The sequence below is a fragment of the Panicum virgatum genome, chromosome 5N (assembly GCF_016808335.1).
Source record: "Panicum virgatum strain AP13 chromosome 5N, P.virgatum_v5, whole genome shotgun sequence".
NCBI lineage: Eukaryota > Viridiplantae > Streptophyta > Magnoliopsida > Poales > Poaceae > Panicum > Panicum virgatum.
Window position 1 is genome coordinate 16,232,725 of NC_053149.1, and position 25,348 is coordinate 16,258,072.

Below are 25,348 nucleotides of genomic sequence, written 5' to 3' on the forward strand. Positions count from 1 at the left end.
ACTTCTTCCTGCACCGATTTAGTTCGACTACTTCGACTGAGGCCAACCGAGTAGATGTCTACTCCAGTTGGTAACAGCGCAGCCAATGCCTCCGGCAACGGCCCCGCTTCAGGGTACTCCCTGAAACTTTGGTTATTTATATTGTTTATGCTTATATGTGTGATAAGTATAAACATGTTCACATGTTTTATTTTACTCCTTAAAGTTATAGAAATATTGTTAGTTTATACATTTAATTTTGGAATTAAAATATACCGAAAATTGCCTAGATATCTAACAATCCCTGATGAAAATTTTTATTTAGATTTTGCATTTTCATGGTTGGGTTGGAGACATGAAAATAAGCAATACCACAAATTGAAACCATATGAAAGTCACCTCCGTGCATGGCAATCACATAGGGTAGTACCTTACTTTTTTTTATTGGATATGCAATTGTGTAAAAATGCAACACTTGCTGATGTTGGATTATTCCACTGCAACATCTCTTTGCAACAATAAACAGCCGTGATCAAACACCCGAGAAGTGAAAAGGACGGACACTTTGCTCGTGAACTCTTCATTCTTATATCTTTCCCCTTAGTCTAATCTTTTGTTTGTCTATAAACGGGTTGGAATTTGATTTTGATGAGACCCACACATGGATAATAAAAGGATGTGAAAATAAGATAGAAAAAAATGTGAAAATAAGTGTAGGTGTAGCAATATGTGAAAATAAGGCATAAAAACGTGAAAATAAGTGGAGGTGTAGCAATACGTGAAAATAAGGCATAAAAACGTGAAAATAAGTTGCTCAGTAGTTCATTGCATCCTTATATTAGTAAATATGATAAGCCTGAACTAATGTAACTTGGTGATTTGAGAATAAATTCTTGAAGGTAAACTCAGATCACAGATCTCACTCTTGAGAAAAGGCCAAGTGTTAATATAAGCAAGCAAAAATTGTACCAGACACAGTATAAATTAAGACAGCCAAAATGATCAAGACATAGCAACCCATCATAATCTCATTCCTGAAAAACAGAAAAAAGAAATATAAATGGTAGTCAAGTGATCATGTCAACCTATAATCCCTACTCCCACACATCAATACCACAAACTATGAGGGCCTATCATGCAAATGAACAGCAGCTCTAAATAGGGTTGTATAAAGCTTAATTCCAGTAATGCTCAAATGGAACGTTCTAAAACAATATAGAGAGAAACCAATGCTAAGATGATACTATAGTTGCCACATAAAAGTTCAGGGAAGTGCAATCCTCCGTGGCTGCAGTGGCGGAGCCAGAACTTAAACTGAGGGGGGCTCATTTTCTTCTTCTTCCTTCTCTCTTCTCTCTTTCCCTTCTTCTTCCTCTCTTCTCCTTCTTCCTCCTCTTCACTATGCCAAAATTTTCTTGGGGGGAGGGGGGCTTATGGGGGCTCCAATGGACAACATGGGGGTAGGGGGCTGAAGCCCCCCTGCCCCCACGTTGGATCCGCCCCTGCATGGCTGTGTCAGTATTCAGGTGCTAGGAGTGCTTGTTACTGTTCAGGCAGGTAGCGGTTATTTATTCAACAGAGTTTTTTTTTTTGAGAAAACTATGGCACCCCTCAGAGTGCCTGAAATTTTATTGCAAAGACATGACAGAACATGTTTTATTCAGCAGAGTGGAAGAGCCCATGGTGGAAAATGGAATAGCTCAAAGATTTCAACCATGGGATGAGGCCACCGACATCAATGCTTGTACCGCCTGCATGTGTTGCCGCTAGACTTTGCTTCTTCGTTCTGAAGTCCGATATTGGTGCAACTTCACAGTTTGGGGGCCTTGTCTCACAATGTTCACGTCGCCCACTGGGAACATGGATCACTGAACCACCGCTTCTTCCCTGAGCACCAAGCACCAGGAACTGGTCCATGGCTCTAATGCTTGAGTACGTTGCCGTCGATCTGGTCCAGCAGAGGATTATTCTCCCAAGACGGCCTGGCAAAAGGCGCCCCACTATCCACCATCTGACCATAATGTTCCCGATTCAGAAAAGGGGGCTCTTTCTGAACCGGATCCTCCCGCAGAATAAACCTCGCGTCGTTGTTCACAGTGAAATTGCGGAATTCCAGCGAGTTGCATATGACTGAGTGGAAATATCATTACTGGGGTTGTATTATGTTGTTGAAGTACATGAAAAGAATCCGAGGGAGACTCTCCCAAGCAAGAATGCACTCTATAAACTGCCAGTTTAATATGACACATGGGAGAACCTATTAAACTTTTTTTTGTTACTCCTAGCAACACGGACATTCAACTAGTAAATGAGAAATTTCGATATTTAAGGATGTGAAGTGATTCGAAACAGGGATTTTTTACCTACTAGTTGATTGCCCGTGCGTTGCTACGGGTGACAGAAAAATTTTATACGAATTATTTGTTATAGTTGATTGCTCTTGCACTGCTACAGGTGGCAAAAACTCTTCATGGGATTTCGGAGTAATTGTAGTCAACTAAAGCACATAAATGAAGTATGTACAAGTAGAAATCTGTCCCAGTGAACAGTTACACTATTCTTTTTGAACAAAGGCTGTGCAACATAAGAAAATCCAAAAGTTGCCTGAACCAGATTTCACAGACTTGTGGTGCTGCATCGGTGCATCTGCTTAACCTCCAAGGAACGGAACTGGTTAACCCCAGTTCACACGCACGCCTTCAGATAAGTCAGGGACAAGACCTGCATGTGAAAGTAGTATATTACGAGAGGCACAATTTTTCCAATTCAATCAGGATAAGTCAGACAATGTGCATGATAATGAAATAGCAGTTTTGTAACACACACAACAAGCAGTTTTGTAACACTAATGCAGCTTTGTAACACAAGCTAAATAATGAAATAGCAGGATATAATAGAGTCATTCACCTTCCAGATTTCAGCAAGGTACCTTTCCCTAGGCAGCCTTTTCCCTAAATCACATAGTATGCAGTGTTTTAGATAATTTAGTAGCTAGCTAGCTAGCAGCAGCAGCAGCACTGTAAATAAAATTACAACCAATCAGTTGAGTATGTCGCAACATAAAAGGTGAAGAGAGTGTGTGAAATGAAGTACACTCGAGCTTGTTATCTCCATGATCTTAGTATAATTCAGCAGTCAGCATCATACAGTCAAATCTTACATTTTGTATCAAATTATATCCAAAAGGTTACTAGTCCAATAGTCTTTTTTTTTCCTTCACCAAAATGTCAAATTGAAATCATGAATTGATTTGGCAATTTTGCAATAAGGAAAATAACTGATGATCCATAAAGAGCATGCATCATGTAATCTATGAAGTAGCACTAGTTATTTCTATCTTTCAGCCTACAAAACCATATTACTATATCAAAAAGGATAATGGTAATCAAACAAGCCAGTGTACAACTCCGCCTATGCTGACTGGAAGACTCTCTCTCCTGAGTCGTCTCAGCATAGCCGGTCCCAAGCCCGGGTAAAGGAGGAGGGTTGCGTTAGGTTTTGGCAAACCAGCATAAAAAATAGCCACTCTAATGGATTTGAAACCCACAAGAAACTCGTTGGGGCGTAACCCTCTTAGCAACGCGCTACATCGGAACCCGGGTGTGGTGATAAATGGGCAAGGGCCGGGTCGCCATCCCCCCAAGGGCGCGTCGTATCGTGACCTGGGTACGATGATAAGTGAGCAAGGGTCGGGTCGTCACCTGAATGGCGCGCTACATCTACGCCCGGGTGTAGTGAAAAATGGGCAAGGGTCTTCGCACTTCCCTCGATGGGTGCGAAGGGTAAGGAAGCTAACCGAACCAACTAGGATTCGTATAGGTAGCTGGAACGTAGGGTCCCTAACGGGTAAGTTGCGAGAACTAGTTGATGCAGCAATTAGGAGGCGTGTAAATATTCTATGCGTTCAGGAGACTAAATGGAAGGGCCAGAAGGCGAAGGAGGTTGAGGATACTGGCTTCAAACTTTGGTACACGGGAGCAACTCCGGGTAGGAATGGTGTAGGCATCTTGATTGATAGGAGCCTTAAGGATGGAGTCGTAGAGGTTAGAAGGCAAGGCGACCGGATTATCCTAATCCGGTTGGTAGTTGGAGATTCGGTTTTGAATGTGATCAGTGCCTATGCCCCTCAGGTAGGCTTTATTGAGAGCACCAAGATGCAGTTCTGGGAAGATCTAGATAGCATAGTTAGTACCGTGACTACCAGCAAAAAACTCTTCATAGGAGAAGATCTCAATGGCCATGTGGGTGCGACTAATGTAGGGTTCGAGCGAGTGCAAGGGGTTTTGGGTATGGTAGCAGGAGTCAAGAGGGGGAGGATGTGTTGAACTTCGCGTTAGCCTACGACTTGTTGATAGCGGATACCGTGTTTAAGAAGAGAGAATCCCATCTTGTGACGTTTCGTAGTGGACAACACTCGAGCCAGATCGACTTTATCCTTGCTAGGAGGGAGGATAGACATGATTACTTAGATTGTAAGGTGATACCTGGGGAGTGTGTTGTCCCTCAACACAAGCTTGTGGTGGCGGACTTTCGTCTTCGGGTACGTGTCCACCGGGACAAACGTGCCAAGATTGCAAAAACAAAGTGGTGGAAGTTTAGAGGGAAAGCGGCACAAGCGTTTAAGGAAAGGATGCTAGGTGAGGGGCCTTGGGAAGAAGGAGAAGACGCAGATGACATGTGGCTAAAGATGGCAACATGTGTTCGGAAGGTGGCCTCAGAGGTGTTTGGCGTGAGTAGGGGTGGCAAACAGGAGGGGAAAAACACCTGGTGGTGGAACGACGAGGTGCAAAGGGCTGTTCAAGCGTCTCCACCTTGACAAGAGTGCAGCCAACATCGAGGGCTATAAATTAGCGAAGAAGGTTGCAAAACGAGCTGTGAGTGTATCAAAGGGTAAGGCGTATGATGACCTGTATCAGCGGCTAGGCACGAAGGGGAGAAGGACATTTATAGGATGGCTAGGATCCGCGAGCGGAAGACAAGGGACATCAACCAAATCAAATGCATTAAGGATGGGACAGATCGACTGCTAGTGAAGGATGAGGAGATCATAGATAGATGGAGAGAGTACTTCGACAAGTTGTTTAATGGGGAGAGTGAGGGCCCTACCCTTGAGTTAGATGGCTCTTTTGACGATACCAACAGACGTTTTGTGAGGAGAATTCAGGAGGTAGAGATCGGGGAGGCTTTGAAGAGGATGAAGGGATGTAAAGTGATGAGCCATGATGGTATCCCCATTGAGGTGTGGAGATGCCTAGGAGATAGAGCAATAGTATGGTTAACTAAGCTTTTTAATCTCATTTTTCGGTCAAGCATGATGCCAGAAGAATGGAAGAGAAGTATATTAGTACCTATCTTCAAAAACAAGGGCGATGTTCAAAGTTGTACTAACTATCGTGGGATTAAGCTGATGAGCCATACGATAAAGTTTTGGGAGAGGGTTATCGAGCATCGCCTAAGAAGAGTGACAAGTGTGACCCAAAACCAATTTGGGTTCATGCCTGGAAGGTCAACCATGGAGGCGATTTTCTTAATACGACAATTGATGGAGAGATATAGGGAGCAGAAGAAGGACTTGCACATGGTCTTCATTGACCTTGAGAAGGCATATGACAAAGTACCGAGAAATGTCATGTGGTGGGCCTTGGAGAAGCACAAAGTCCCAACTAAGTACATTACTCTCATTAAGGATATGTACAAGGATGCGACGACATTTGTCCGGACATGTAATGGCAACACCACTGACTTTCCTATTAACATAGGCATACACCAGGGGTCAGCATTGAGCCCTTAGTTATTTACTTTAGTGATGGATGAGGTCACAAGGGATATACAAGGTGGGATCCCTTGGTGTATGCTCTTTGCTGATGATGTGGTGCTAGTTGACGAGAGTAGGGCAGGGGTTAATAGGAAGTTAGAGCTGTGGAGACGCACGTTAGAGTCGAAAGGGTTCAGACTTAGTATGACCAAGACCGAGTACATGATGTGCGATTTCAGCGCGACTAGGCATGAGGGGGGAGATGTTAGTCTAGATGGGCAAGTGGTGGTCGTGGTCCAGAAGAATACTTCTCGGTATTTAGGATCGGTGCTACAAAAAAATGGCGACATTGATGAAGATGTTAGGCATAGAATTTCAGCTGGCTGGTTGAAATGGCGGCAAGCTTCTGGCATCCTTTGTGACAAGAGGGTGCCACAAAAGCTAAAAGGCAAATTCTATAGGGCAGCAATTCGTCCGGCGATGTTATACGGTGCTGAATGTTGGCCTACAAAAAGGCGACATGTCCAGCAACTGAGTGTAGCAGAGATGCGGATGTTGCGGTGGTTTTGCGGGCACACAAGGAGGGATAGAGTCCGGAACGAAGTTATTCGGGATAGGGTCGGGGTGGCACCAATTGAGGAGAAACTTACCCAGCATCGGCTGAGATGGTTTGGACATGTCCAACAAAGGCCTCCTGAGGCGCCGGTGCGTAATGGGGTTCTTGAGCGGGTCGATAATGTAAAGAGGGGTAGAGGTAGACCTAAACTGACGTGGGATGAGTCGGTTAAGAGAGACCTTAAGGATTGGAATATCTCTAAAGAGATAGTTTTGGATAGGAGCGCTTGTAGACTAGCTATCAATGTGCCTGAACCTTGAACTTATTTCTTTCGGGTTTAATCTCTAGCCTACCCCAACTTGTTTGAGAAAAAAGGCTATGTTGTTGTTGTCGTAAACAAGCCAGTGTACATTCACAATTAACACTGAATATTTAGCAAATTCTCAACCAGAATGACTCCTATGTTTTAATGCAGTCAAAATAATAACATACAACTATGAACATTTAGTAATATCTCAACTAAGGCATCACAAATTCTTGTGTGTTCTATTTCATCCGGTATCTGAATCTTTACCCTAAACATGTCACATACTCACATATCGATATTTAGTCTTGCATATATTCTTTCAAGAAAAATGTACAGTTAATATACATGAACTTCTTCAAGGTTACAGTGACACTATTACACTTACAATGCAAACAGGACGACTTCAAATCAGTAGTTCCTTTTTACCTAGCGAATTCCATGTATCCATGAATCAAAGGAAATTCAAGGGACTCCTTGCACAGACCCTTACAGAAGAAGAGGGCGTTGAAGGATGCCACTTGATTTCACGATTGCAATAACCACAAGATAAGAGGGGCCGGACAGGAAGGATCTGCTTTATGACCATGGCCAAAATTGAACCAGGGATCGTTGGCCTCTTGGAGAGATCTATTCATATGTTAGCCACTTGAGAATAGTTTGGGGATTCATGTCAGCTACTTGAAAATGATGTGGGGATGACGGTAGTACCTGCATCTGCTCGATCCATACGAGTGGCGCCGAAATCCAATGAGGGGTTGCCTGCTTGAGCTTGGATCTGCACAAAAGGGGTGCGGATGTTGCGGGACGGTGGCCATGGAAAGAGAACTACGCCGCAGCAGCAAGCAGAAGGGGCCAATGATGGGTGGCGGATTTGGGATCAACTACAGCGGCGGCAGCAGGGGAAGCGTGGGTTGGGAGAAGAGGAAGCGGGCGCTCTTGCCTGCGCTGGCTGCGCAGGAACCGCTGTGATGGGGAGAGTAGGGGGTGAGGGGAGAGGATATAGGTTTTCTAGAGCAATTCGTGGGTTCCTGTCCGGCTGGCACATGGGTGGGGAATTTTTGGACCTCTGGGCGTTGGGTTCCTGACGGGCAAAAAAAAACCGTCAGAAGCCTCCCGTTCCCTGGTAGTTATTTTACACAAAAAATATTGCATGAGTGGCAGTATGTTGGCCACTACTTTTTCCACACTCTGGCCATATCAGAGTGTAGGAGAATAGAATTTTGTATAATGTGTGGATTGATTGTATTGCATTGAGGCCTAGGCCGTGATTGTATTGCATTGAGGCCTAGGCCGATATATATTGGGGTACATGACTTGGACGGCAAGCCTCCTATGGGTATGATAGAGTCCGAATATAATCCTAACGTACCTATTATAGAGATATCCCAAATATACTGTAATATCTCCCTACCGTCACAGTGGGAGTACTGCAAACTTTGAGACTGGAGAAGAAGCCGAAGATAGGAACCAACGGACTAACATCCCCTGCAGACATTACGTCGGTGCAGAACGAATGTTGTGACTGGAGAAAAACTGGCGAAGCCTCATGCGGATGATAGCCCTTTGTGCCGATGTCGAGGAAGCCGAGACGAGGGTGAATAGCCATGGTCAAGGATGCCATGTGTAGGGTAGCCGTGGTCGACGTAGCTGTCGAGGTAGCCGCACATGAAGCCGCTGGCGCGCAAGGGGGCACCAAAAAATGGTGGCGCGGAGGCGCCGTAGACGAAGACGGTGATGAGTCGAGGACGAAGCGAAGATGACGCCATCAAACCGCCAAGGCCGAGGCGAGTACTGGGTTTGCCAAACCCAGTAGCATGTCGGGGACGAAGGCACGTGGCGATGGTGCCAATACTAGACGTGCAAGGGAGAGCACACAACCAAGTCGCAGAATGTAGGAGACCAGCAGAGAAGGTCTCGACGACAGTTGCGGTGCAAAACGGCGAGGAAGAAGAAGCCGAAGCAGCCCGCAGTTGTCAAAGTAGACGAAATAGGTGAAGTAGAGACGATGGTGGTGGCGACGAGGTCGTGCTGGATGAAGCGTAGAGATAGAGCAGCCAAGCACTAGCCCAAAGGCCAGCTTGCTTGGAGTAGTGGTCGCGGCGGCGGCGGTCGTAGAAGTCGGTGAAGAACTCGAACAGCTTGACGAAGACCATCCGCAGGACGCAACGACACATAGTCGACGACGAGGTCGTGGACGTGGTCGGCGGCAATGAGGATGCAATGGCGAAGGAGACCACGGGTGGCGCCACTGCTGCCCGAAGAGGCGGCGTAGCGGCACCCCTCCGTACTCAATGAAGGGGCCCACTCGACGCCGGGTGGATCACGCACGTCGGCTGATTAGACCTAGTAGCGTGAGGCGAGACAACGGTGAGTGAAGTCGGTGAAGGCTTCCCGGTCGGTGGAGGCGACGACGAGCCGGTGCAGGACGACGCGCGGACGAAACAGCGAGGTAGGCGGTGCAGACGGGCGTCCCCTAGGGCGCCGTCCATCTTGCCATGCCACACAGTCATAGTCAAGGTAATGGCTGGTGAAGTCGACGCCGACGTCGAAGTAGAGGCGTGAAGTCGACGGGGCGGTGGACGACTCGACCCCGATCTCTGATCGAGCGAAGAAAAGATACAGCGTTGTGATACCATATAGGAGAATAGAATTCTGTATAATGTGTGGATTGATTGTATTGCATTAAGGCCTAGACCGGTATATATTGGGATACATGACTTGGAGGACAAGCCTCCTATGGTATGGTAGAGTCCGGATACAATCCTAACCTACCTATTATAGAGATATCCCAAATATACTCTAATACAAAGTTTGGTTTCAAAAAATCTAAATAGAAGTTGTATTAGGAGGGTAGAGCAGATTTTAATTACACATAAAACTATAAAAGAAATTAACTACCAGGACCTGATATGCATTCGAAATTCACAGTTTTAATGGTAATGGCATTGTAAAAAGAAAAAAAGAAAAAGTGGTTACTCAAAAAGGTGCAAGCAACTGTAAATAATTCCATAGCACATTGAAGTCCTTTTCAAGCACTGATGGTTAGCTAGTTACTTTTTAACACAAATTTACCTTGTCTGCAATCTCTGTACTTCTGACCACTCGTCATTCTGTCCATTGGAGGCATACCACTCGTCATTCTGGAACCAATTCAAGAATTATGAACAAGTATAGATGAGATACCACAGTTTTGTCGGTACAACAAGAACTGGATGGAGAGTAGCAAACCATCGGCATCCTTTACAGGCTGGTTACTCTCCAGCAAAGCCTGTAGGTATTTTTCAAGTGTTAAATACCCTAAGAAATCCTTTAATCATATTGAGCATATACCATAGCATTGAAGGGGAAAAAATAATATATGGAACTAATCGAACCTCCGGTAGTTCCGTCATGCTAGCCAAAGTCTGCTTTGACGAATTCAGCAAGTCCTCATAGGCTTGCTCTATCTGCTTATCATGAATGCAAAACCTTGTTTTGCAGAATAAATTTGAATTAGAAATTCAACCTATTGACTCTAACCTATATCCAAACAGATGAAACTTCATGGAGCCATTTGATGGCACTTCCTGCGATTCAGAAATTTAAAGGTTCCACACTGTCCATGGATCCCATTATATTTTCAACATTAAGGGAAATTATGGTGTAAATCAGCAAGCAACCATCTAAATTTAAGTCCATCAAGAGTCTCCAACACAGCCAATGGGTGCTCCACCACTACTGGCGCCAAGAGGCACAACAAATAGTGCACATGCATGCTGGTTTATTTCAAGCTAGTGTATTTCAATCATGAATAGCAGCTAGCTGCAATTCAGTAATTTTCTACTGTGATAGATTGAACAATTGAAAAATTTAAGCGTGGTAAACTTGCAAGTACTATGACATAAGCAAAATCAAAAACCATTGACCAATGATCATTCCCTCTACCTAAATTAGCACTTGGCAAAAGCAATCATGGTTAGCACTTTGCAGAAGTTACCTAGCATGGCAAAATTCAGATAAGTTAACATTTTCTCTTGCTATTCACCAGTCAGCTACCCAGCTCTGAAAAGTAAATGATATGCATTTACTGAAAAACATCACATGGATCAAACCTCTTCAGAGGGAACAAGAAAGAAAAGTTCTTTCTTAGTTTCTCACAGTGAGTTAGCTGAGATAGCCATGATAAGAAAAGAGGACATGTTGACCCAACCAGGAGTACATTACTATATTCTTAAGCAACAACCTATGGGCTATTTTGACATATCTTTGGGACAATATCTACTCTTTCATCTTTGAAACTATTGTTAGCTTCAATGCATAAGAAAGTACCTCTGATTCAATGCGATATAATCACAGATTTTATCTACCAATCAAGTTAATTTCATGAGACTTGACATTATTTTTCATGAGCTTGATATTTTTAAGTTGCGTATATTGACCAACCTGGTTACCCAATGAGACTAAATGAGCAGTACAATCCCTACTTATTGGATACTAAAGCAAGAACTTGAATGAAATTAGTTATCTCATCAGATGCCCAATAACACATGACAAGGAAAAAAGGAGGGACAAACTCACCCTGAGATGCTGTTGCTGAAATCCAAGAAGGCTGCTGCAGGAATAAGAAAAAGCACGAGATGTAATCACTATGTCTTGCTACTGATGCAAAGCACAACGAGCAGTGAACATAAACAATCCAAATGGCCTAGAGAAGGGTAAAACTCACCCTGAGATCCTGCTGATGTAATTCAACAAGCTCACTGCAGGCACATATAAGAGAATTAGATGCACAATAGTCATGGCATGAGATCAAGCAAAGGAGGGATGCAAATCAAAATAAGTTGGGCCACCTTCCTGCAATGGGTGTTCCTAGACCTAGGTCACCGAATCCATGGCCGCCTCTGCACCTGCATCGGAAGAGCAAGAAATGGCGGATCAGGTCGTGGCTCGGCAGATTCAAAGCAGCACAACGAGGAGTGTGCAAAGAGCTGGAGCTCACAGATGTGCACGCAGGAGTTTGCGACGGGGAAACGGGAGGAGGAAGGGATATGGGGAATCAAAAGGTAGGGTTCGTAATGGATTCAGATTCAGTGACTTGGATTCTGGCGAGGGGAGAGCCACGCGCCAACGCGGGAGCAGCCGCGCGCGGGTGGGGCGGGCCCAGCGGTGGCTGTCCACCGGCCGTGCGGCGCCCCATCCTGCTGAGAGGTGGGTCGGGAGAGAGGGCGGGGCGGGGCGCTCGGTCTTCGGCGGCGGTGTAGTCACCGCGCGGGCTGCGGCGGCGCCTCTCCGCCGGCCGTGGCAGCGCCCCATGCCCATGCTGCTAGGAGGTGGGCCAGGAGAGGGGGCAGATTCAAAGCAGCAGAGGAGTGTGCAGGCGCAAGGTGGGCCCTGTTTGGTTTCGTCCCTGCACACGTAGCACAAACTTTGACTAATAATTAGAAGTATAAAATAAAGACAATTTATAAAATTAACTCCACAATCCTTGTGCTACTTCGCGAGACGAATCTAATGAGGCTTTTGACCGCATGGTTAGAGGATGGTTACTATAGCATCACTGTAGCCAATCATCGATTAATTACCATCATTAGATTCGTTGCGAAAAGTTACACCCGTCCAGAAAAAGATTTTGCAAATAGATTTCGTTTAGTACTTTCACTATGTAAAAAATGACCTATAGTGACATGCACAAAAGTGACATGTTGTTGTTGTACATCACTTTTGTTATCTGGGTGACGCGCGAAAATGATGCACGTCGCCTTTTACCTCTTGGTGACCTCTCTAAAACGTTATCCGTCACATTTATAATGACATAGGTGACGTGCAACATCAAAGCACGTCACCTTTATTATAGGTGACATGCCACATTTATGGTCCGTCACCTATAAATTTAATATAGGTGACGGGCAACATTAAAGCACGTCACCTATAAAGTTAGTATAGGCGACGGACTTTGATAAGTAAAAGGTGGCGGGCAATATTAAACCCTGTCACTTTTGTGATGACATAAGTGACGTGCAACATCAAGGCGCGTCACTTTTGTGATTTTTATTAATATTTGAACATGATATTTTTGAAAAATTCAAATTTCCTCAAATCAAAAATTGATCTATATAAAAATTGTAGGCCTCAACCATATCTACAACTTTGTAGTTCAAAATTTTTTCAATTGAGGTTGTTTTGGCACCCAAATATATGGTTTAAATTTTGAATTTCAAATTTTCAAATGATCCCAGATGGAAAAAAATATATATAAGAAAGTTGTAGCTCGCTACCAGATCTACTACTTTGTAGTTGAAAAGTTTTTTATTTGAGATCGTTATAGCTGTGAAATAGATTATATAAGACATTAGAAAGTGATGGTAAAAGTAAACTATCTCATTGCTGATCACATGTGATGGTGTAGCCTAGTGCTAGGAAAGAGTATGCGCGAAACTAAGGTTCTGAGTTCGAATCCTAGTAACGCCAGAAAAAATCGCACGCGTGCATATTCGCGCAAAAAAATCGCGCGACTTGCAAATATTTTTTTGATTTTTATTCCCGCTATAAATATTTATTTTAGCGCATAAAAAATGATGCCCGCCACCTTTTAGATATACTAGCTTCATGCCCGTGCGTTGCTACGGGCAACAAAAATATTCACAACAATACATATATCATATTATAAGTCGATTGATATCAACATGTAAGCAAAATAATCAACAACGCCAAAATACATAGAATTAAGTGTATATTCTCACTATGGAATAGGTGATAGCCTGTCCTTGACGGACCTTAAATAAAAGAATGATGCCCGTCACTTTTTAGATATACTAGCTTCATGCCCGTGCATTACTACGGGCAACAAAAATATTCACAACAATACATATATCATTTTATAAGTCGATTGATATCAACATGTAAGCAAAATAATCAACAACGCCAAAATACATAGAATTAAGTGTATATTCTCACTATGGAATAGGTGATAGCCTGTCCTTGACGGACCTTAATTATCTAGCTGCCCTTTAGCTCTATGTGACAGCATAAAAGTTCAGAATACATTCCTTTATCCGTATCCAATCAAATGCCAAAATTTAGACAACTAAGAGTATGTTCTGGGAAAAAATCCATTCAATCGTACTTTATTCTGAATTAAAGTCACGAACTTAATTTCAACCCACACCCACATTAGAGGAGGGAAAGGTTACATGGGAGTTCAATTATCTTTAGTTCTTGTTTTCACCAAGCAGCACCAACCAGTACTCCTGTAGCTCTTCCTTCTTGTGCTGCTCAGAAGTGATGATCGCCTGTGCTGCTCGAACCACCGATGAAGATTCCATCAAAAGAGAAAACAGAAGTTGTTAGAAACCACCTTTTACATGTTTCCATCCTATAAGGACGAAGTTTTCTTTGCTACAGCCACACCGCGAATCCTCCCACGCCGAGGAGCCGCAACTTGGTGCACCCGAAAAAACGTACCCATGATTTTTACTCTATCAAGATCTATGGCTCACGTCGCTTCTTACCAGGCTTCAACGCCATCCGACGGCGGATGTTTTAAGGATCCGCGTTGAAGCCTGCGCGCGTTGAAGCCTCCCCCGACGCAATGTCATCCCCGCCGGCGGGGTTTGAATCCCACCGGCGCCGTTTAATGAAAATCAAAACGAAAAACAATCAAAACTCCCCAAGACCCCAACCCTCACCCTGCAGCGTCCGGGGCACGCCGCCCTCCACCCTGCCGCGTCCGCCACACGCGCCGAGCCGCGGAGCTGACCTCCGCCGACTCGCAGCGTGCCGCGGATCCGGCCGCCGCCGCGCCTCCCTCCGGCCGCCGGAGCTCCGCGCGCAGGCGGGATGAGCAGCAGCAGGCCCCGACGCGCCAAACCCTAGAGCTCCGCGCGCCGGCGGGATGAGCAGCAGCAGGCTCGGGCGAGGTCCGGCCCAGGCGCCGCCGCCCTGGCGCGGGCGGAGCTTTCCCACGCACACCCATGCTCCGCTCGACCTCCCGCTGCTCGGTGCCGGGGAAGCCGCCGACGGTACGAACGGCGAGGGCGGAGCTCAAGGCCCCTGCATCGATGGACGGTACGAACGCACGCCGGCTGCGGCCTCGGCCTCCGCCGCCGTCACGCCAACCATCTTTTTCGGGATTTTCGGAAGTATTTTTGGGGATTTTTCGTTCTTCACGTTGGAGGCCAAATCCCGCGAGATTTGTTTGACGAAATTGTTGCTAGGACATTTGTGGGCAGCTTTGGCTTGATCATCTCTCAAATCTCTCACGGATTCGGCTTGGATTTGGAGTTTTCCCCAAAACCGACTTCTTCGTAGGGTTTCTGTTGACTGCAAAATTTCGTGATGGATGCTTGAGCTTTTCGTGAGATTCTTCGTGGATCCGTTTGTCCTTCGGGCAGTGAATCTATGGCCCAAGTTTTGCTTCAATTCGTTGTGATTTGGGAAAGTAATTTTGATTCGAAGCTTTGCTAGCTCTCATGTTCTTCCCCGTGGACAGGGAGAGCCTCACGGAGGCCACGTCGGGGGCAATCGGCGCGCTCGTGAGCACCATCGTGCTCTACCCGCTCGACACATGCAAGACCAAGCTCCAGGCCGAGCTCCAGACGCACCAGGGCATGCACAAGTACAGGTACGGCGGACCAACCCCCCTTCCCTCGCCTCTCTTCCTTCCATGGCATATTAGTTGTTCTGAAATTACAAGCGTGCTGCAATGCTTGCTACATTATCTGTTTATTTTATTGAAGCTATACATTTATTTCTGCATACTTTGCTCTACAAGAGTTGTGCTTGCTCCATCATTGATGTTCTACATGATTAATGTTGGATTTCTCAAGTGCTTCAGATAGCTCTTTGCTAATTTGTGTTGTCTAGAAAGTTGATCTCCCTATACCTATACCTGCTTGAATTTATTTCAGGTACATGTCAGTAGTGGATTTTCGAGTGCGCATGGCCATCTTGGTAACCCCTGTTCCCATCTGAATTTGTTTTTTGCCTTTTCTTTGTTAAGAAAGAGAGTGCATTATCCAAATAGAGTAGCAGATTTCCCTAAAAAAAAAGAGCAGCAGAGGATACAGTGCCACATGCTAATTGCTATTGTTACCTATTGCTTCCGTATTGTGAAGTCCAAAATGCATCTTGTTTGAGCTACATCTCCAATTTGGTTCTCGCGTCACAATAACATCTGCCTGTTTTTGAGTCAGTACTGTTCAATGCAGGCCTCAAGGAAGCACTACTGCACCAAAATAAGGTTCCTTGCATGAGTGACAACATTGATGAGCAATGGTAATCTACACAATACAGTATCTCTTTACAAGCTCTTGCATTCTCATGGCTATCTGAACTTCTATTTGAATTTTCCTTCATCAGCAAGCTGCTGCTAGATGTGAATGTTCAAGGTTGCTCAGAATTCAAGTGAGCTCTCCTATCTTTTCCTCTTCAAATTTTGATGCAACAAGTTAAAACGTGCAGCAAACTTGCGATTTAATACTCAAATTGCTTATTTGCAGGATGTTGCATATATTAAATGACTGCTCTCAGGCCTGCATTAAAGCTTTTGTAAGTCCTTGGCTCATTTTTTTCTGAGAGATATCTATATAATTAGTTTATATGTTTGGTTGTGCCCAGCTGCTCCTCCAAGGTAATGGCAGATACTCCTCCAAGCATTCAGGGAGTGCAGCGCATACGGCACTGCTGTACCTCTTGTTCTGAATGGTTGCCGTGTTGACGTTGTTCATTACTACGTCCCTTACTTATCTGCAATCCAGCTTTACGGTGGATTCCAGGTAATACACAATTATCCTTGTGAAGTCACCATGTTTTCTTCGTGATAAACATCAGATTACGCCATTACCTGTTCCATATTACAATAATCTATGCCAAGATATGGATGGATTCTAACATGCACTCTAGATGTTTTATAGAATGTTTACGAGAGATGGGAGATTATTTTTCCACTAATATGCCTTATTTCTTTCAACCTAGAATCTGTAGACATATTTTGTTCGTGGTCAGTGAGGTTGCCTATGCAAGAATTGATTGTATAAACTGGGTTGGCCTTTCAACTGTCAGAACATTCAGGGTTCATCTCAGCCAAACAAGTGACCTTTGAACTAATGAACTAGAAACCTTAAGAATGTGTTGAAATCCCTGACTAGAAACTGCTCTTCGACCCAAATAAAGAGATTTGATTGCTCTTTGTCTAGATGTTTTATGCTTTTTGTCTAGCATTTCTTAAGATCATGTGTTCTTTGTGTGAAGCAAATATTTCTCAGTTTGGACTATGGATCATGTGTTGTTTAGTGTGCGTTTAAAATTTACCCGTGGCGTTAGCACGGGCACCTTACTAGTTGAGATAAAGCAGCTGCATCAAGTAATCGGCGCCCTTAAAACCATGAAAGCAAAACCAAGCCATCAGAAATTCAGAGATCATGAAAAATCACCTGCAGCTAGGGGATCGGTCAAGCGGAGCCTACTAAAAACTTGATTCTACCACTCAACAATTGGCAGTACCGTCTAGCCACAAAGCACCATGTAACACCAAAAAATCCTCAATAGGAACCGAAATTCAAATAATTCAGGGGAACACCCTGCATACGCCGTTCAATAATTCCTCCCACAATGTAATCGGTGGCTGGAGCAGATGCAGTGGATCCGCTGCGGAGGGGCTCAGGACACGCAGCCAAGGTCGAATGCCTTGAACGTGAGCCAGCCGATGCTGAGTTTCTTCAACATTGGGTACTGCAGTATTGCTATAGGATCTACTTCTAGTTTTCGGATGTCCAAAATCTGAATGCCCCCAAAAGCCAAAAGCTGGAAAGCTCGTGGCAGGGTGCTTCTAGCTTCTGGCTTTTGGAGGCTGTTGGCTTTGGAGATCCCAAAAGCCAATGGTCTAGAAGTGTCCACAAAGCTCAAGCAAACAATGCTGAAACAAGCCAATGAACCACCCAACATGTCTGTACAAACAGACTATATAGCTATCACCTGATAATTGAGTAACTGAAAAACAAGCGGGTAATAGATAAACACTGATTAGGCAACCAGGAATGAGCATTATAATGCATAGACTTTACTATAGGTCATGCAAGCAAATGCCACAAGGCAGGATGCAACTCAAGTATGCTCCTTTTCCAGAAAAAAAAATTGAAAGAGTAAAAAAAACTGGACCACATATGTTTGTTAAATAGAACAACAAGATGAGACAGCAAAAATATAAACATGATAAGAATTTTCATGATAGCAAATATAGTACAAGGAGAATAAAATTACCTTTTGGCAGTCATTATCAAATTAGCAATCCCTTGTCCCACAATACCACAAAAGAATCCAACACAGCCATATAAAGCTCCCTGTTCTCACAGCAAATACCTCAAGTATTAGAAGAAACAGATAGTTGCTAACATTTCTGGTGAAAGTTAGCAAGTAAACCAAGTATTGCACCAAACAAAGAGTTACCTTAAAAAAGTATGTCCCAATCCATTGTTGTATAGAAAATTTGCATCCTGGCCTTTCAGCTTCAAAAACACTGCAAGAATTAACTCCTGTGAGCATTACTTAAATGAATGGTGGAGTGCACTAATGAGAAAAAAAATGAACGGCATTGTCATCATATGATAGTGGTGAAACTACATTACTACAAGTCATGCATTAATTTGGAGGTTGTAGAAAAAATAATATAGGCACTTGGCCATAAGAGGCTCGATATTCTGAAGGCTCTTGTGTTCCTGCCTAAAATAACAAAATGTACTCCACGGTCCACGCTTGAACAGCAGAAATAAGCTACAAGATGGAAACTAAACTTCAACTGACATGATTTATGATAATTTCGAAATCAATTATTTATAAGCAAACTTTCACCCCCAAAAAAAATCTTAAACGCAGATTTCCAAGGTTTTAGAATGTTTTTGGGAATGAAAATCCAAGGTATGCCAAGTAAATAACCATGTGCATAAATTAGTTATTGTTCAGGACTCACCTGCTTGGGAGGGCATCATAAGCATGCCTAACACGCCCAAGGAGACCTTCTGAGGCAGATCCACCATCGAATCAAGCATATGGTGCCAACATGCCAACTAAAGCTACATTAACAACTACTCCTACCAACATATCCGCTGCGTACAACTCAAACTCTGATCAAAACTCCTCCCCTCTCTTCTGAACCTCTGCAAATGTCGCGCAACACGTGTCGATAACTATCTGCAACATATCCCACGGAACACATGATCAAATCCATACCGAGAAACAATCATCAATATCAATGCACAGTACTGGTGAAAACAAACAGCCGAACCGACCTCCGTCCCGATTTTGAAGAGGAATGTAGGATCAACCAGCATCCTGTTCTGGAGAAGCGCGCAGGACCTAATGGCCAGACCCAGGGGCCATGCCGACGCCTTCCGCACCCAACCAGCAGAACAATTTCATGTTAGCAGGAACCTCGATCGACTCACCTTATCAGCAAGACAACAATGAGATGGCGACGGAGACATTGTAACATGACACAGTGTTCCGTGGGCAGGCGTGAGAAGGCGACGGCGGCGCGACGTACGACCGAAGGGCGACGGTGATGACCGTAGTGGGCGGATGGAGCAGGCCAGGTGCGACCGCGGAGGGGTAGAAGCAAGCGGATGGGGCGGGCCACCTTACCTTGAGAAACAGAGTAGATGCAAACGCCAGGTGGTCGCGATGGCGACGGAATCACGACGGAATCCCCGCCGCGGCCGCTGCTCCGCGCCCCGTCGTGGCTGCTGCTCTGCTCTGCTCCGCCCCGCCGCGGCCCGGCCGCCGCCGGAGGGAGCGGGGGCGGGCCGCTGCCGCGCGCAGGCCGCTCGCGCCGGCCGCCCGCGCCCACTCGGCCACCCGCGCCTCGCCGCCACCAGCGCCGGGGGAGGGAGGGAGGGGCCGTCCTGCGTGCTGCCCGGCGCCCTCGCCCTTGGATCCGGCCTCCCCGAGCCGAGCCTCGACCGCGCTCCCGGATCCACCCGCGAGGCCTGCCGCCGGGGGCGGGGCCCCTGCTCCACGCCCGCCCGGTGATGGGGGCGCTCCCGGCCTCCGCGCCCACCGCCGTGGCCACGCGGGGGGCTTCACCGCCGGCCAGCCGAGCGCTGCGGTCGAGAGGAGAACGCGGTCGGCCTCCGCGCGCGCCGCTGGAGAGGCCGGTGCGGGGATGGCCGGAGAGAGAGGGGCGGAGAGATGGGAGAGGGAGAGAGAGCGCGCGACGGGGGAGGGGCGGAGGGAATGGGAGAGGAATGATGGGCCAGCGGTGGCCCGTAATTTACTCGCGGCCGAGATTTTAAATCCAATAGCTTCTCCAAAATCCAAAAAGAGATGGTTAGCGCTCAGCGCTAGGCAAAGATGGCCAGCGGCAACCTCTGGATAGAAAACGAGAATAGAAGACAAGGTAGATAGAGTTTTTGTTGGATGTGAGTTTTTTTGTCTTCTTTTTCTTTTTTAGCCAACTCATCCAAGGTACAAGAGCTCTTGAAAATGCTCTAAGGAGTCCTTATTTGGGTTAGAGTGGTGGGCCCCACATTTTAAAGAGGCTTTAAAAGAGCTAAATGATTGTAAAAGTGTTTTTAATCTAACTCTAACCTTTGCATCCAAACATTACTTTGGTTAGAGTTAGTTTAGAGTTAGAAATTAACTCTAACTTCTAACCAAGTTAGAGTATCCAAACAGGACCTAAGAAAGTGACTGATTCAAGGATTTGCGCCATTTTTGAAGGGCATATATATAGTAGTACTAGATAGTAGCTTGGGTATTGACCCGAACCCACACCGCGCCAGGGTTTTTTTACCGAACGGTGGGATCAAACCGTCGCCCACCGGTTACAGTATACCGAACCGGTTTGACCGGTTACTGGAAAAAATCGGCCAAATTCAAATTTCAAACCAAAAGCAACAGTTCAACCGGTTCCCATCGGTTAGCCAACCAGTTAGATCGGTTGAGTGGTAACCGATCGGTTTGAGTGGTAACCGGCCAAATTCAATTTTTTTCTTTTTTTATTTAAATTTAAATGCCCGCAAAGTATACTAAATAAATGTTTGTATAACATGTTTTAGTCTAAATGAATCCTTCAACCCTTTTTTTACTACTTTTACATGTTTTATATTGTATTTGTACACTTTTGTATACACGTTTTTTTATTTAAATTCAAATGCTCGCAAAGTATACTAAATGAATGAATATTTGAAAAAATTTGACACCATTAGATTCATCGCAACTTGAAGTATTTTTAGAATTTTTTTGAGAATTTTTCATTTTCTTAAATTCAAATTCAAATTTGGGTCGGTTTCAAATCAGCCGGAACCGAACCGGTCCGGACCGGTTTGACCGAACCCTGCGCCGCGCTCGACCCCGGACCCGAGCCGACCGCTCGCACCGTTCTGCTCCCCCGCGCCCGGTTTTTTCTCCCCCACGGCCGAGCGGTTGTTTGACCCCCCCCTCCCCAGCTTGCAGATGCGGCGCGGCTCCACGATTCCCTGCGCCGGCTGTCGGCCCCCGTGTCCCCCTGCGCTCGCCCCGCCCTCCGTCGCCGGCCCGCGCGGTTCCCTGCGCCGCCGGCGTCCGTGCCGCCCGGCGAGCTGTAGCTCCTGCTCCCGCCGGCCCGAGCGATTCCCTGCCCGCCGAGCTGTAGCGTCTACTCTCTGGTGCGTTCGATCTCCTGTTCTTCTCCTCCAGCTGCCCCTGCGAGGCTCTGCGCCGCCCGCCTCGGTGAGTCCCTGCGCCGGCCGCCGTTTTGAGCGACGGGTCGATTTCTCGTCCCGTGCCGACCCGGCGAGCCCCAGCGCCGAGTGCCCTTGCCCCCCCCCCCCCCCCCCCCCCCCCGCACCACCCTCCTGCCGTCCCGATGGTAGCCCGTGCGTGCGAGGCTGCTGCCCCCGAGGCGAGCGCGGCTCCGGCCTCCAGCAGCGACGACTGGACGAGCGGCGGCGCCATTTGTCCTGTCTTCGCCCAGCCCTTTGCCGGCGACGAGCGCATCCTCCAGGTATGCCCGTCCCCTTCTCTTTCCTTCTGCTGTGCGAGACGGAGCACCCCAAACCCTAGCAAAACTCTTTGTATTCGGATCTGAATCCAGTTGCAATATATTTCCTCCTAACTTCGATTTCGTTTGCAAGAATTACCGGGTGTACCATGTCCTGTGCTGGGTCCGCCCCTGACCAGAGTTTGCGTCAGTTTGCTTGTCAGTTTACTGGTACGGTTTCCCACTGATCTGCTGCTGTGCAGGAAGGCATTCTTTTTGCCGTGCCATGGATGTCACGGATGTTCAGCAGGGTGGGGGATCAATGGATGCCAGAGGCGGTGTGCCTAATCTTTTCCATGCCCTTGGACCAGCACTCCTGATATCAATGGGGTACATTGATCTCGGGAAGTGGGTGGCAGCAGTTGAAGCTGGTTCTCGGTTTGGATTTGACCTTGTGCTGCTGGCTCTCATTTTCAACTTCACTGTAATTATATGCCAGTACCTTGCTGCTTGCATTGGCATGGTCACAGGGAAGAATCTTGCAGAGGTATCGGTTTACCTATAGATCCATTGTTTCTTGGGATTAACTTTTTATTGATTGCTATTTGTTCAGAGTATTGGTTTCATGCTTTGCCACAACAGATTTTTTTTTTAAGTTTTCTGAAATGCTGTCACTATTTCTTCTTCTCAAATTGTACATATTGAACGTTAGGAATGTAATCCCTGTTATTACAGAATTATGGTTTCTGATTTTTACATGTTGAATGATTTGCTCAGGACATCTTGCAGGTGAGGTGGCGCCTAGTAATCTATGTTGCTTTGTTTAATTTAGATGTCTCGTGCAGTGGTACTATTGTTAAGATTGGATTGCTCTTTACAGAAGGTTTGTCAGATGGAATTATAATTGCTAGCTAGATTATCATGCCTTCAGCAGTCTAAAGTCACATAGTTCAGACATATATGTTCAATAGGAATACTAAGTCCTATATACCATCAAACCCAGAAGCATGTGCTTGCTGCCATTTTTCGTTTTTAACGGATCTAGTCTGCATAAGAAAATTATCTAATGTGCTGATCTGCATGTTCCATATCTGGTGGTTGTTATTTTTGTGGAATTGACTACAGAATTAATTTATTCTGCATTCTTTTGTGCCTAGTACTGCCTTAGTCAATGCAGATGCTTCAGCTAAAAGTATTTGCTTCTGATCTATATCTATCCATATGGTGGGACAGACCCAGTGCTGGTAGCTCCCACGTGAGTGGGGTCTGGGGAAGGAATGATCTATCCATATGGTGAAGTCAAAATAAATAAATTGGCGTGACTAGTCTTCAAACGTTTCAGTGCTTTGATCAGTATCTATTTAAGTACAAGAAACAAGCTTTACATATCTTTTAGAGGAGTGGGAGGCGATCTTTGTCTTTTTTTCATCCGATTGCATGATTATAAGTTTATAACTTAAGAATGATTGGATAGCTCTCCCTCCATCCTACAATAGCATAGCTGTCCTAGTACTCGATGGAGAATCCCATAAGCATTATTCTGCAGCTGAAATGACCTAATGATTATTGCTTGTGCCGAATATGTTATTGTTAATGCCATCTAATAAAAATGCATTTTGAATTAATCTAGGACTAAACAGAAGCCATTGTTTAGCTTGATTGGTGCTAGCATCACCTGACCATTTATAAGATTAAAATTTGTTGCTTTCTTTTTTTGGAATTAGTTTAACTGAATCCCCATAGAGGCAAGGGAATTCAATTATGGGGTTTTCACAACTTTCAGTAAACTGCTTTTAAATCTAGATTCTTTTGAATTTCTGAATGTTAATATTGGATCTATTAATATTTTGCTTCCCATGTCAATTGCGGCCAGAGTGTGCTGATTGAACCAACTAGCGGCAACACAGGAATTGGACTGGCCTTTATGGCTGCTGCCAAGGGTTACAAACTTATGGATCACCCATATGGCATGCCTTGGCCGTTGATGATATCATCTTTTTGTAGGTTGGATCTCTTCTGGTGCTGCTGCGGCTGCAACCGTTAGACCGGCTAAGAGGCCTGAAAATGCTGGAAACTTTTTGTTATAAGTGTTACCTCCCTGTGAATTGCTAGCACTAACTGATTATGCCATCTCAATTCTTGTGTGGCAAACAATGAAATATGAAATTCTGTTAAAAAAAACAATGAAATATGAAATTGAAATGTTCCAGTAAGTGAAAGGGAAGATTTTACATGTAGCAGTTTAGATATTATCTCATTGCCATAATTCACATTTGCATCCTAATGTGAGCTTCCTAGTCCAAATATGAGATCTTGACATCATTTTCTATTCAGGTCATCTTCCCAAGCTTTGGTGAGCGATACCTGTTGTCAGTGCTTCTCCAGTCCAAATATGAGTTTCAGTAGTAACTGATTAACTGAATGCATCTAGTATTTTTGTGTACCTTGATTCCATGCCTCTCTCTCGACAAATTTGCTTCTTCAAATATTGTTCATCTTACAAACTCTACTGAAACTGATGGAACTCCAATACATTTAGCGTATGCTATTTTTTGGGGGTCTGCAGCTGATTTTAGAGTGCTAGCTTATCTCAAATGTTCTTACTGTATTCTTCTACCTTATCTTTAATTGATTCATAAATTAATTAGTTGATGTCAATGCCATATGATGCAGATCATGCCCGTTCTGCCTTCAGCACAGAACATGCCACGTCGCCACATGTTGCTGTTGCATGGAATGGAAACACGAGATGATTGTTTGGCTAGATATGTTGCTGCCATATATAGATTTTTTTTTTTGGGTTAGTAACTACTTGGGAGAATGTATCTGAGTGACCCCTGCTGTAAGAGAAGAGAAGGCCGGCTGCTGTGCAAAATGAAACAGAAAAAATATAAAAATAGGGTTAATGAAAAGGCAAAATGGTACTCACTTTATATGATTGCGTACAGTCATGTTAATCAGTTTAAGCATGGACAATGAACTAGCGAAAACCACACAATTCTGCTGGGATGAAACATTCAACAAAGATATTGTGTTGTGCACAAAATTTTCATCAAGCCGTTTGCGGAAACAGTTCATGAATAAAACTTATAAAAGTGGTATTATCGTATACATGGATATGTCCGGGTAGCATCGCGAGATGTGATTCGTGGTCACTGGTCAGCCTCACGTACAGCCTGCCCTAAAAAAAAATCCTCACGTACAGCCCAAAGCAAGAAAACCAGAGCATGTTGTGGGCGCGTAGGAAAAAAACCAGAAAACTGGGAGGTTGGCTCACTGGAGACCGGGTCAAATAAACTAGACCGGAGAGGCGTGTGAAAAAAAAATCGGACGCACCTGAGAACATTCGGGCGCGCACCAGCGGTGGGCTCGGGTACTGAATATTATTCAGTACCTAGGGTACCCATTAGCGGAGTCATATATATATATTGAGAGAGTGAAAATGGGATAATGTTGAAAGATTGAATTTTTGTGCAAATAGGTCGGGTTCTGATTTTGAATGATTATCAATTCCTACAAGAGAAGATTCATTGTTGCAAATAGGAATTGGACTAAAGATTTGTCGTTGAAGATAATAGAAGATTCAGCCTATCAATTCCATGTGGGCCAGTCTTCACGAACATGAAATGAGCCTTCACACAAATATGTAAAACGGACACATAGTTCTCAGACATGATCATGAAAAGATTGAAAGAAGAAACATACTAATTGATCTTGATACCTGCCAGATTGATACTTAAAAACTGCATGGTTAAACACTAAGATGAGTATGATCACACATGGCCAACTCTTTTCTTATTTAAACAGGAAAACTCAAAACAA

The 25,348-nt window shown here is 45.0% G+C and overlaps 1 protein-coding gene and 1 long non-coding RNA gene across 16 annotated transcripts; one reads left to right on the forward strand and one right to left on the reverse strand.

Moving 5' to 3' along the window:
- Positions 1 to 2,432: 2,432 nt before the first annotated feature.
- Positions 2,433 to 11,888, reverse strand: LOC120676081. 11 transcript variants are annotated; one of them, XR_005675651.1, is made up of 12 exons: positions 11,576 to 11,876; positions 11,427 to 11,483; positions 11,303 to 11,336; positions 11,155 to 11,188; positions 10,574 to 10,638; positions 9,972 to 10,065; positions 9,826 to 9,865; positions 9,670 to 9,737; positions 7,306 to 7,678; positions 6,983 to 7,224; positions 2,887 to 2,996; positions 2,433 to 2,700 (listed from the first exon to the last, which is right to left on the reverse strand). It is a non-coding gene; the product is annotated as an uncharacterized LOC120676081 (long non-coding RNA). The 11 variants fall into 11 exon arrangements; XR_005675653.1 differs by having other exon boundaries at positions 9,972 to 10,638; positions 11,155 to 11,185; positions 11,576 to 11,885; XR_005675649.1 differs by having other exon boundaries at positions 9,972 to 10,638; positions 11,576 to 11,884.
- Positions 11,889 to 13,979: 2,091 nt separating this feature from the next.
- On the forward strand, positions 13,980 to 24,459 carry LOC120672706. 5 transcript variants are annotated; one of them, XR_005674256.1, is made up of 9 exons: positions 13,985 to 14,640; positions 15,065 to 15,196; positions 15,483 to 15,525; positions 15,764 to 15,849; positions 15,934 to 15,978; positions 16,074 to 16,122; positions 16,192 to 16,349; positions 21,790 to 22,073; positions 24,200 to 24,459. XR_005674256.1 is itself a non-coding variant. In XM_039953244.1 (7 exons), the coding sequence occupies exons 1-7, from the start codon at positions 14,468 to 14,470 to the stop codon at positions 16,289 to 16,291; spliced, it is 651 nt and encodes a 216-aa protein (XP_039809178.1). In that variant the 5' UTR covers positions 13,980 to 14,467; the 3' UTR covers positions 16,292 to 16,466. The 5 variants fall into 5 exon arrangements, 2 of the variants coding, with proteins under 2 accessions (XP_039809178.1, XP_039809179.1); XR_005674255.1 differs by having other exon boundaries at positions 21,790 to 24,459; XR_005674257.1 differs by lacking the exons at positions 21,790 to 22,073; positions 24,200 to 24,459 and adding an exon at positions 19,082 to 19,314.
- Positions 24,460 to 25,348: the final 889 nt, after the last annotated feature.